This window comes from Austrofundulus limnaeus, unplaced genomic scaffold, assembly GCF_001266775.1.
Source record: "Austrofundulus limnaeus strain Quisiro unplaced genomic scaffold, Austrofundulus_limnaeus-1.0 Scaffold1433, whole genome shotgun sequence".
Lineage (NCBI taxonomy): Eukaryota > Metazoa > Chordata > Actinopteri > Cyprinodontiformes > Rivulidae > Austrofundulus > Austrofundulus limnaeus.
Window position 1 is genome coordinate 38,833 of NW_013953835.1, and position 13,082 is coordinate 51,914.

Genomic DNA, 13,082 nt, shown 5'->3' on the forward strand with positions numbered 1-13,082 from the left:
GTTCTGGCCTAGTTATAAAGCTAGGCATATTTTGATTCATCATTTGATTTATTTGAAATGTTTTTTTTTCTAAAAGAAAATCATTATTTTGAAAGAAAAAGTACATCTCTTAACAAGATCAAGTTATAAATATTGTCAAAAAAATGCCAAATCTCTCTTCGTTGGTAAAATAATTATTTGCACATTGAAGCCTCTGTGGAGCAAAATGTAGCCATGGTGTTTCTGAGCAACACTGTCATCACACTCTTATTACCGCTTTGTAAGAGTTATTAAATAAATGAGAGAAAAAAAGTGTTCCAGTTTGAACTAATTAATTTTTMTATTCTTCTAAATAGCTTAGAAGACACAGAAAGGCTAGAGAAAGAAAGATAAAATAAGGAGCACAGGAGAAGTAAAAAAGATAAACKACAGGTAATTTACCTGAAGCGATTCTCAGACAGATTAGGACAAATGCTCAAAACCTTGATGGAACCTTTAGTGGCTAAAGAACACCTGTTTGATGGTCATTTTGTTCCAAGTCTTTTACCGAACAAAATGTGAAAGTAAATCCAGAGAACAGACCACCTGCTGCACCATCTGACCAAAATAGGCAGTGACAATAAACCTTCTCCCACACCTTGTTGGTTTAGCTCAGTTTTTTTTTTTTTTTTTGGTGTTGTTTTTTTCCATCTGAAGAATACTCCAGAGGAAGCACTGCACGCCCGGATTCATTCCTATTCAGGTTCTACTGTACATAGTCCAATTGTTATTAGAAAATGGGTTATATTTACATAATCAGTGCCTTTCTCACATGCACACACAGTAAGGCCATTCAAAGCCCATCCACCATCTGCCCTCGTAGAATCAAGAGGGCAAGAGGACAATGCTACTTTAGTGGATCTGATCAAACCACGAGAAGGCGGCAGCAGGCTGCGGCTACAGTAGCTTTAATGTAAATCTGATCTGACATGGGTATGTAGGTAACAGAAATGCAGAATCACAACTGTGTACGTGCAGAAACAGTTTGGAATAATTAAAGACTAAAAGAAATGGCTGCATGATGGGGGAAATGACAGCACTGTATAATTATCCATTTTKATCAAAGTGGAAATTGTGTAGAATTTAAAATTACTGTCAACATACAAATGAATGACCAGGAAACAAAACCCATTTCGATTAATGCAGTATTTAACTGTAGGTGACCAATCACATCTAACCGGAGATTAAGTCAAAYTTGGTCAAAATGAACCAAACACATTTTCAGATGCCTGACCTTTTAAAGGCACAGCTTGATACCTGGATCATCCTGATATCATAAGCAGTTCCAGAGGTATGGCTTGATTTGTCTTCCTAATCAGGATRGCTAATTGATATTTGGTCCAAATCCTATTTTTAGGTACCCTGGTAAAAACCAGATCCTTGTCCTTCACTTTGCTTCGTACGAGGGTCTGGACTCGCRGCCACAGAGAAGCGATTCCTGCTGGAGGCGTGGCCTCTGTTGAAGCGTGTGTACGTCGCTGTGAAGGAGGCTAAGCTAAGAAGCTAACCGGAAATCGCGTGTGCTGTAAACAACCCTACTGAGAGGAGAAAAGTACAGAGCTGAACAAACAATATTTGGATATTGAAGCTTACAAACAGGAAATAAAAGCTTTGCTAGCATGTAGGGGAAATGACAAAAATTCAAGATTTTTTCTGCTCAAAATCATGTTTTATGCAACCACATTTCAGATATTCTATACAACTGAACTGTAGATATTTAATCATTATCATAATCTTTATATTTTTGCCAAATGCAGTTGATGCAAAAATTGTAACCAAAACACTATATCTGCCTATTTCTCCACATACCACTTTAGAGATAACGCTCGGTTCGATGTGACGGGTCACTTATAGCTATATTTACATCTATATTACACACAAGCAAAAACAAACCTTGGTGTTTCTTGCCTCGTTAATGATCATGTTCTTGTCAGCTGTCAGCCTGCTGCTGAAGAAACTGTTCCAATCTGTAGCAACTTCTTGGTAAATTTGACTGCACATATATTTAGAAGGCACTTGTGCATTAATCATATAATGTAAGAGCACTGGCCCTTCCATTTGTCTTTAAATGGTTGCAATACTGTTTGCTAACTGCTTTTCTGAGAATAACTTGCTTAAAAGGATTGCAAAGGCGTAAGACATTGCAACACAAACCACTCAGGTGGCAATCATGCTAGAGAAGACCTCCTTCTGCTTGTGTACCTACATTTASACTGGAGGGGCTGTCAAAGTGTGTCATTCACAATATACTAAAAGAGCATGTATAAACATTTACAGTCAAAAAACTATTAGGAATAGTCAAAATAAAAAGAAACCAAAAGATTTGCAATATGGGTGTGTAACATGCATGACTTTATTCAGAGTTGATTCTTTTGGACAGGCCGTGGATGTATCAATAAAACATCTGGGAATGTTTAATACTTACAACCATGTCCAACACAAAAGGAACTGTAGTCTAAATTCGAGATGGTTTTCTAATTTTTATCTAGTTCTAATAAATGTTAGCAAATACATATCCATTATCTATATCTTTTATTTGGTTCAAAAATATTTGTAAAGACGGATTTTCGTAGTGTCCTTCATGGAAAGCTGATTTTATTTCAATATTAATTAAAAACAGAATAATTGAAAATTTACTTCTTTTTTTTTTGCAAGATAGCAAAGAACATACTCAAGACATGTCAAGACATGTCAGTACAAGGTCTTTTCCATAAAACCTGCAATGCACTGAGGCATTTTTAGCAAATGGAGGAGGCATCCATGTAAAACTCTTAACAAGCATTACTTTTGGCCATTTGAAATGGTGCTGCTTTGCCTGTGCAGTTAAACTTAGCTGCTGTCAGTTTATTCATATAAACTGGCAACAAAGGAAAGCAATTATTCAGACAATGTGACACTTTTCCACTGTTGACGACAATGGAAACCTTTGGTAACAAAGTACTTGTGACTGACCCTAAATTAATGTGAAGACAGTCTGTCAGTAGGCAAGAGAACATTTTACAAAAGTTAACAACAAAAGTTAAGGACAGTATGTACAGAAAGCACTTTTTGTAATGTTTTGGTTAGCTGAACCTTTAAAAACCTCATTTCACCCCCACTTTCTTTAAATAACCAATATTCTTAATTATGGGACTGATCAACAAAATGAATGACCATGAATGTCCATCTTCATGGTTTCTCCAACTCCTTCCATCATGCCTGGTTCCTACATGTGATAACGTAATTATCTGCAGCATCTCATTGAGTGAGGATCCAGTTTTTCAAAATTACACTGCAAAGAGAATGGCTTCTTTTAATGGGATTGTTAGGCTATGACAACCATGACCTTGTCAATTAATGACGCAATAATACAAAGTCATTAGTCCCTATTTTAACAACTAAAATAAACTGATAAGCTTTAGGTTAAAGGAACAAAGGTTTAGGCTTCACGATGATGCTTTCCTGCTTGTTGCTTTATCTCGAATCGTTTTCCTGGGAACCTCCGACACTCGTTTCCTTCTCCAACCACACCCCTTCCTCCATTTTTCCCCATTTCTCATCTCTCTTTGCCTCCATCTGCTTTACCTTCTTTCCCCTTTTCAATCGGCACCCAAACGTGGCACACACTGCTGTCGTCACAGAGCGTGTTAGTCACCAAGAGGGACATACAGCTGTGAGAGTACAGGGTCCAACGACAGCTTCAACACAGTAACAAATGAAGTGAGTAAACTCCCCCCTCCTGCCATGTCTAAAAATAGCAACAATACCAAATAATGTAATAATATTAGTAGGGATCATACAGGCACCTTGATGTTTAACAAATGAGGCTACAAGCTTCCCAAGATGATAGATTCGCACCTAAATACATGTTATGAACATTCCAGCTTTAAAAAATGAGCATACTGTGTTTCTGCTATTCACAGTAAGATAATTCAGAGTAATAATTTGCTGAAACGAACACACACAAACTGACCTGAAAAGGGAAAATGCTATCACGACCCACACCGTCATCCATCCAGGATTTGGGGTTGAAGCCAGCAGGACTATTTCGGGGATACTTCTGGGATGCCATGTGGTTGTTAGGAAAGGTCTTCTTTAGTGGCGAAATGGAATTGATAGGGGTCATTCCTCCATTCAGCCCACGACGATAATCTCTGCCCTGAGATCCACCCCACCCACCTCCACCACTACCATAGCCTCCTCCGGGACTCCACGAGGTGGACGAGCCAGGGGAGGGAGAGGGGCTCTGGTAGCTGGCCGGACCCCAGGGGGACGGGGGCTTGTTTAGGCTGTTTGACAAATGTGGCAACTGGCTGAAAGCGGGGTTCCTGTGAGGGAAGGGCGGCGGAGGGTGAGGCGAAGCTGGGGAGCGTCGGTGCTGCTGGTGCTGGCTGTGGGGGTGTTGGAAGTGGGGGTGCGGTGGCGGCGCGGGGTGGTGCTGGGACAAGGCGGCGGCTGGTCCAATCTGAGGGGAGAAATTCCCACCAAAGCCCGGACTGACGTGGTGCGAGAAGTTCTGGAACAGCAGCGGCCCGTTGTTGGCGGAGGCCGGGTTGAAAAAGCTGACATCCTCGTTGATGATTGTTGATGGCGCGGGCGGGATGGCAGCTGACCAGTTGTTAAAGCCAGTAAGAGATGACGAGGTCGTACTGGACTGTACCGGACCAGTTCCCCCTAGACCAGACGTCTCCTGGTAATCAAAGCTTGTCAGAACAGGTGACTCAAGGCGGAGCTGCTTCTCCTTTCCACTACTGCTTTCAGAGGTGCCGTTCTCCGTCTTGGCTTCCTCTGACCGGGATTTTTCCAGTTCTGAAATTATCCCACCACCACTCCCACCCTCCTGGTGACTCCCAGGAGACAACTGCTGCTGCTTTTCTTGTGTTTCTTGCATTTCCTGTTGCTGCTGTGCTTTGGGCTTCTCTGTCCCCCCCAGGATTTCGTCTTGCACGCTGTTGTGGGTGGCAGAGGCAGGAAAGAGCCAGGGAGAGCCTCCCATGGTGCCATTCCCTGTGGCTGTGGTGCTGTTTATGAAAGCAGCCGGGCTCTGAGACACATTTTGGTGGTGGTGTGGGGGCTGCAGATGCGGGTGGATTCGGACCGGGAAAGCAGACTTGTTGCCAGTGTTGTTTTGAACTAGGACTCCAAACCCGTAATCCCCCATTTGTTTTCTCCCCCCAGAACAAATGCTAACCCCTGATCTCTTTGGTCCTATTGAGAGAAGAGCAAACAGGATGGCATACAGGTTAGTACTCAGCCATTCTCATAACCGTATTGATAAAAGGATTTAAAAAGTACCAGGTGGCAGACATCAATACATAAAAMGGCCTTTTTGTTAGCTTGTTAGGTCCACAATGGGATATCAACTAATCTAATAAAAGGTTTAGCAATTAGTCTAAACACTATAACGTGTTAGCAATCCAACAATCTGAATGCTAAAATTAGCCTAAAACATACTTTTGCTTACTGTTACATTATGTCTAACAGCCTCCAATATATAAAAGTGACCCATCATATCGAAATGAGGATTAAGTCAAATTTGGTCAAAATGACCTAATTACATTTTCAGATTCCTGGCTTTAAAAGCTACATCTTGATACCTGGATCACTCTGATATCATAATTAAATCCATAAATATGACTTAATTTGTCTTGTTGGTTACAATAATACATAAATATTTGGTCTGAATCCTAATTTTATGCAATTTTAATGAGGAATTTTTGATGTATTATAAAGAGGAAACCTCAAACTTTATTTGAATATTGACATTTCCCAGCTGGAAAGAAACAAAAGTTTGCTAGCTCAGAGGTAAAATCTCAAAATTTTAAGGGATTTTTCCTCAAAATCAGTTTTTTGTTGCTACTGCTCAAAAAAGTGCTTCAAATTTTTGTTTTTATGATTATATTTCAGACAATTCATTCAAATGATACATTGATATGGCATTTCATTCTGTCATATTTTGACAAAATGAAATTTGTGTTAACATTTTAATCAAAACCCTATATTTGCCTTTTTCTCCATATACAACACTTAATCCTCGTTTCGATGTGATGGGTCACATATATAGAAAATTTTCAGTCTGTGWCCACATAGATAGTTTCCCCTTCATGATTTATAAGTGTGTTCTCAAAGAGAAACCATGCTAAATTATGTTTTTAAAACACACAAACTAACAAACCCAACAAATTCACTGTTCAACTGGACATGTAGGTTTTTATTACCATAAAATAATAGTAACGTCATTAATCTCCAACTGATGTCCCAATATTCTGATATTATAATTACAGTGTTTTAAAAGCAGTAATTATTGCTACCAACTGAGCATATATTCTTCACATCTAATTGCAATGTCTTTTTTTTTCTAATACCTATATTTACTCACCAACACTGGGTGCATTTAAATAACTCAATGAGATATAATAATCCTAAATTATGGTCATAAAAAAGCTTATCGTGACAGTGGACCATTCGTCTGGAATATTATGCACACCTGAATAAAAACCATGGAGTCAATGTTACATCTTTAGCTAATTATAACCCTGTGACGTTGCAGGTTTGTAAGTCCACAGCTGAGCTCCTGGCAGAAGCACTGCTGTGTCGACCAGTCTCCATTTGGAGACGGTTTTAAAAAGACAAATTTAGCTGACAGACATGAAACTACCCCGCATACAAGAATGGTGAAACACTGACACGTAAATCATCGACGAACCGTGAATATTTTGACTATAAACCGACTTGACTTGAAATAAACGATATGCTTATTTGACAGCTGTCAGCAGTCTATTGAAGAGTCGGGTTTAAATCAAATATGTTTACTTTTGACGGTAATTTGTCGCATTAAAAGAGCCAGGAGTTATTTATATCATTATTCCATTTTTTTCGCAATCGAATCAGTAGGCGACAGTAAATATTAACAAAGCTGACCAGCTAAGTTTCCCGATGCTAACGTTAGCCAGCTAGCTAAAGGTTAGCACAAATGCTAGCTCTATGGACAGCCTGGATAAAGGCGAGTTTTTAAAAAATGGTATTTTCACCTTACGATCACCGCCTTCGACCTCGGCGATGTCTTTTGCTGAGATCCTTCGCTTGGAATGGCAGCGAGATGGTGTCCTTGAAGCAATGGCAGGCAAAGCTTTTCAGAGGCGATTTAATAGCTGACTCGTACAGTGCAGTCGGTCAGCTTTTTTTTCTCCCTTCTCCTGACGTGTCCTGCCTCTCAATGACACAGCTCTCTGCTTTGCCTCTGATCTGGACTCTATCATCCGATAGCTTTGTTAACGTGGCTTCTATTTTTTTTTTCGTTTACAAGCCTTTTTCGATCGGTTTCATTGTCCGTTTGATTTCAGTATCTTTTCTCGCTCGCTGTCTCTCTCCTACAGAGCCAGCCGATCCCTGTGAGTGTGTGTGTGTTTCTCGGGCTGCCCCTCTCTCCTGGAACCGACCGTGGCCGAATGACAGCGAGAGATCAGCCGAGGCGCACTTCCGCTTCTGGCGCCGCCCTTCTCTGGCGTGGCCACGCCCTCACGGAGGCACACCTCGGTATGTGATTGGACCAGATGGCCGGTAACCTCGCCCCTTTTCTCTCATCATTTAACAGCCGTGCACCAATACCACCTTCCCATGCCATCCATGAGCACTGCCCATTGAGGTTAGGAAAGCCTCCTCCCCAGCTCGGTGCTGTGTTTTCACGATGATGCAGCCGGTAAAGCAGGTCGTGAGAAAAATAAGTATCCCCCCTCCTCCACCCACCTTTCCACTCTCCCTGAATGGATGGAAAATCCTTAGAACATCCCTGGCCAAGCTTTTTATTTATTTATTTTTTAATCTAATGCTTGTTTGTTGTTAAGATGAAAATGGAACATCCTTTCAGAACACAGTAACGTGGTTAAAGCTCTTAGTGATAGGCTCTCTATGCATGCACACATTTTCTCTGGGCATGGTTTCCTCCCACCCACCAAATACATGCATGTTGGATTAACTCTTAAATCTGGGTGTAAGTGAGAGCGTACATCGTTGCTTCTCTTTATGTGACGCTCCTGGATTTCTGACCTGTCCAGGGTGCACCCCACCTCTGATGACTGATGGAGATAGGCACCAGCAACCCCCGGCTCAGAAAGGAAAAGTGGGTAAAGACAAAGGATGGATGCATCTAGTAGGGGTGTAAAAAAATATCTATACACTGAAATATCGCGATATTTAATTTCCCGATATGGTATCGATATTCTAAAGCCCTGTATCGATTTTTTATTAAGGTTTAAAATGTCAAATTTCCTGCCAGCCGATCATTTTTATGTTGTAGTTCAGCCTCTGACCACTAGTTGGCAGCAGTGAGCCAGATTTGGCTCCTCTACCTCGAGGTAGAGGCTATTAAGTGTTCGGTGACCATATTGTAAATCAATATTAAAAACTAAAAGCTGCAAAAAATATATTTTCAAACTATTTATTGTCAAATTTAGTCTAATAATAGAAAACATGGATGAAATAAGAAAAATTAAACAAATAAAATAAAATACGTACAAAGCAGAACACAGCTAAATGTATCAAAAGTATGTTTACGTAATATTAGAATTTTCTGAGACAGTGAATTTTGGTTTTTCATTTTTTTTCACAGCAAGAGGTTTTTATTCAATAGAATTTTTGGATGAAAAAATCGCAATATATCGCAATATATCACCTTACTTATAGTATCGCAATATATCGGGATATATCGTATCGTGACCCCTCTGTCATATGTATCGTATCGCCAAATTCTTGCCAATACACAGCCCTAGCATCTACAATACTTACTTACACAGTGCTACATTGAGCTTTTAACTAGCCTCTTGCTACTTTTAGCTTTCAGCTAAAATGAGCTTCTTTATTATCTAAAATTAGCTTAGCATTTTCTTCAGATTGAGAAAACGTCTGGTTTTTCCACTGTTTGCTAATTATTAGCCACTAAATGCTTTCATAAGTTAAGATAAGTTCCATAAATTACATCGATGAATATATATGAATAATTAGAAATCTATTCTGTAAAAAAAACCCAGCATGTTCTTTTTCAGTTTAGCAAACCTCAAAATTCCTCTATCTGCATGTCTCTACTCTTCCTCCTTATCTGCCTCCCTGTCCTCCTCTGTCTCCTGTGTCCTACGGTTCTTATCACGGAGGGGTCATCAAACAGCTCTGACTCTGTCAGTCTCACAGAGCCTCGTCTGACAGCGTTACAAACAGCCTCAAATAGTTATCTAATAAATCTGTCACTTTAAGTCCAGCTGGGAAGGAGTGATAAATTTGAAAATATGTAGAGTTCTGCATTATTAGGTATGCACAGTAAGGATGAGCAGGCAAAATAGAAGCAAATTAAAGTAATCTGATTAAAAAATAGATTACAGATGTCTGGTAATGTCTTTTCAGCTGGCAAATCATTGAGGGTGATGCATTATTGCACACTTCTATAGAACTGATTGAGGGAGTGCATTGCCCTCCACTTTCCATGCCATAATATAAAACTAAGATTCATTTATAATAAGAAATGACAAAATTATGATAAATCATAAGCATTACATATGGTATTATTGTGTGTAATCTCGCTTAATCTGTTAGTGCTCAGTCTTGGAAGTTACTGTCACATCAAATTTAACCAAGGTTGATTTGCTGAGGTGGCCATCATCTGACTCCAAGCTGTAAATTTGTGCCAAATGATAACTTTTTGAAAGTTTCGTTGAACTCGTTATGTTTGAAAGACATTTTGTGAAAACAGACAAACAGAATTTACTGCAAAAACAGACATTTTCCCCTTTGGTCAGTTGGCTGTGGGGGCCATCTTGAATCAAGCTGAGTCCAGAAAAGAACCAGATAAAGATGTCAAACCAATGATTTCATTCTGAAAGTTGCATTTAAATCTCTTCGCAACATATTACAACATAATCAAACTGACATGGATAAAACATTATGGTCATTTTGCCTTCAGCTGTGGGAAATAATGAAGACAAAACATCTTAAAAGAACATTTGAGTCCTTTAGTTTTCTGCTTGATAATGTGTTTGATTTTTAATTAAAGTATACCTCCTAGAATCTGCATAAAACCAAACAATTCTATTGTCACTTGGCTACTTGACTTTTTGCGGAGCAGTTTCAAAATTAAATGTGCAAAAATTAAATTAAATTTGTCGTTTGATAGCGAAAAAAATAAAAAAGTTCAACACGCTCCAGGCTAATCCAGTTCAATGGTGTGTTTTTATTAAAGTCATTTCTTCATACGACCTTCATCTCCTTTTTAATCTTCATTCTGCTCCACAAACAGTCGAGTGGAGGAAGGTTTTATTCATACACTGGAGGGCGAGGATCAGCAGGAGGAAAGGGTAATGTTTGAAAGTCCTAAATGTGCTCCAGCGTTGCAGCGCTGTTTGCACAGGATGCAGTATTCCTCTCGCAGTGGGGTGGATGATTAGGCAGAGTGCTCGGTGCTGTAAATGGATTTCTAGGACAGAATAACCGGTCTTACTGGCCTCGCTCAGGAGACAACACCCTTTCCTGCTACTGTCACTTTCTCTGAATTTAGCTTTTTTTTTTTTTACTTTGCCACAAACATTGTTTTTTAATTTAAAATGTTCATAGCCATCTCCACTAACCCATCAAAAACATCACAAACCAGAATGTGTGATAAAATTATGTGATCTTTATCTCCATCTTTACATATTTGGCCTTAAATCTTACCTCTGAGATATGGGATTAATCATTCTAGAGCTTGCTAACAGCCAGTTTTGCCGGCTGTGTTTTTCTGTCCTTTTTTTTTTCTTTGCTCTGTCATAGCCAAGAGTGGATCGGTATTATGAATAAAACATTAGATCCATTAAAAAATTAATCGCTTCTACCTTAGGCATAATTATGGTGCAATTCCTCCCAGAGAGCACAAGTGTGTTTATGAGCGCAAGTGTGCAGCTGCGAGAAAAGCAGATGGGCTCAAACCGTCGATGATTTCTGTCCGAAAATCTCACGTGGACGCGAGGCCTAATCCTCGGATGGTAGGGAGGAGCCAATTTAAAATAAAGATGGCATCTGGGAGGCTTTATTTATTTTTTCCCTGACCTGACAGCAGTTTACACGTCGAATCAATGTGCTGTTGGACTGAGCTGTTGAAGACATGTGCTTTGTGTCCCATAAAATATTCAGAGATGTTAAATGCAGCTGACAAAATGACGTGCACACACACCCCTGGGATTTACTTTGGGAGCATGGGACCTCTGGTGATTAGGACGATCATATTGATCCATCAAAGATGAGATAAACATTTAAAACGATACTTCAGCTCATATTTAAATAAGGTATTTGGTAAAAACCCAAAATAAATGTGACCTATGTTGCCAAAATGTGTCTGAATGGGCACAGCAATGCAGCATAAGTTAAAAATTTGATGTTTGCAGTAAAAAAAAATTTAATGAGTCCATAAATCAGCATATAAACTTCCTAATCTACCTTTGAACTAAAGCTTCCAAGCAGGTATGTCTTCAGACACAATTCTTTGTATTTTAACTTTATATTTTCCTTTAAAATTGTCCACTTTTCTCTTCCTACTGCTGTAATGCAAGGAAATGCCTTCTAATACAACTCCTGATGACGTCGCTCCAAATCAATATATATATTAGCTAGGGATGCAACGATACAGAAAATTCACGATTTGGTTCGGTTCGATACTTTAGTCTCACGCTTCGATATTTTTTCAATATAAAAAAAAAAAATGTCCATGCCCTTTCAACCTGTAATTTATTTATATTGACTAGGAACATTTGTTTAACCTCAAAAGTACAGTTTTTAAATTAAATGTTGCTGAAACAGCAATTTTCTCAGTGGATCTGCGCTCAAAAATGCAGCCTAGGTGGAGTAGTCGAATACAGATCCACTGATCCTTCAACACAGAGCATCTTCAGAAGGAAGTTAATAAAGTAAATATTAAAAATCTGTATTGTTCGATACAAGTGTGTATTGAACCTAAAGCACTGTTTGATACGGTTCAATACGGATACATGTATTGTTGCACCCCTAATATTAGCTTGCTGCCAGGCCAGGTTGACAGTTTTCTACGTATCATTTTGAAGCTTTGAAAATGGACAGTTTAAAAATAATCTAAACACAGTATTGAACAAATCCTCACAGTGACTCATTTTGCCAGCACAGGTCACAAACACCTAATATCTAATATATACAGTACGTATATACCTCAGTCTCAAATATTTTATGGTGGTTAATGCAAACAATTATAAACCTRCTGGCAGAAATCTGTCCATTAAWACCTCTATTTGCATTTGCAAAGACCACTTAATTTTTACGCAAATACCATGAMAAAGTGATGTCAATGTAAGGTWTATAAACTAGTGTTCACATTTACTGCTATGGGGGTTTTAAAGTTGTTTTAGGATGCAGGGATATTCAAATAAATTGCTCAAGTTACTCAAAGCCAACAGGAGCCGGACACTGCAAGAATAAGAATTATTTTACCTTTTCAATTTAATTATTTTGCTGCATTGAATTGTGAATTTCAAATTTCAAATTGATTTTAAATTTATCCATCCATTATCTTATCAGCTTCTTCCTTTCAGGGTCACAGGGGTCAATGGGGCCCATATCCAGCAGTGATGGGCAGGGTATCACAGGATTTACAATGTATTTTTACATAAAATGAAGTAAAAAAATGAAATATTAATTTTAATTATATTTATTTATTATGATAGGTTCATGATTGTGATTTATTAATGATAGTTAAAATGCTTACAGAGTTTCTTTATTTGTTTGTAGCTTTTTTCTTCAAACATCACTTGAAAAATTTGAGTGTTTTAAACATCATCCATTTTCCTGTCTTACAAAACAACTCATCTGTGTTTTGTTCCGCGTTTTTTCCAACAGCCTCAACCCTCTCGCATCCTTCATCTGTCTAGTGTATTTTGCACTGCTGTGCTCTCCCTGGGGATCCTATACTAATTAAACCTAAGAGGTCTTTCTGGTTAGCGGGCCTGGATGACTGTTTGAAAAAAAAAGACACGTGTGTGTGTGTGTGTGTGTGTGTGTGTGTGTGTGTGTGTGTGTGTGTGTGTGTGTGTGTGTGTGTGTGT

General features: G+C 38.9%; 1 protein-coding gene across 5 annotated transcripts in view; it reads right to left on the reverse strand.

The window, feature by feature from the left end:
* cpeb4b (cytoplasmic polyadenylation element binding protein 4b) overlaps positions 1-13,041 on the reverse strand; it is a 42,166-nt gene extending 29,125 nt beyond the window's left edge. For 3 of the 5 annotated variants that reach the window (XM_014032377.1, XM_014032376.1, XM_014032375.1), the window contains exons 1-2: positions 7,029-7,450; positions 3,971-5,205 (exon numbers count right to left, since the gene is read on the reverse strand). In XM_014032377.1, coding sequence (XP_013887831.1) covers positions 3,971-5,158 — 1,188 coding nt within the window. In that variant the 5' untranslated portion in view covers positions 5,159-5,205; positions 7,029-7,450. Of the gene's footprint in view, positions 1-3,970; positions 5,206-7,028; positions 7,455-13,012 lie in introns of those variants that run through there. The other 2 variants (XM_014032374.1, XM_014032373.1) reach the window with 2 other exon arrangements.
* Between the last annotated feature and the right edge of the window lie 41 nt (positions 13,042-13,082).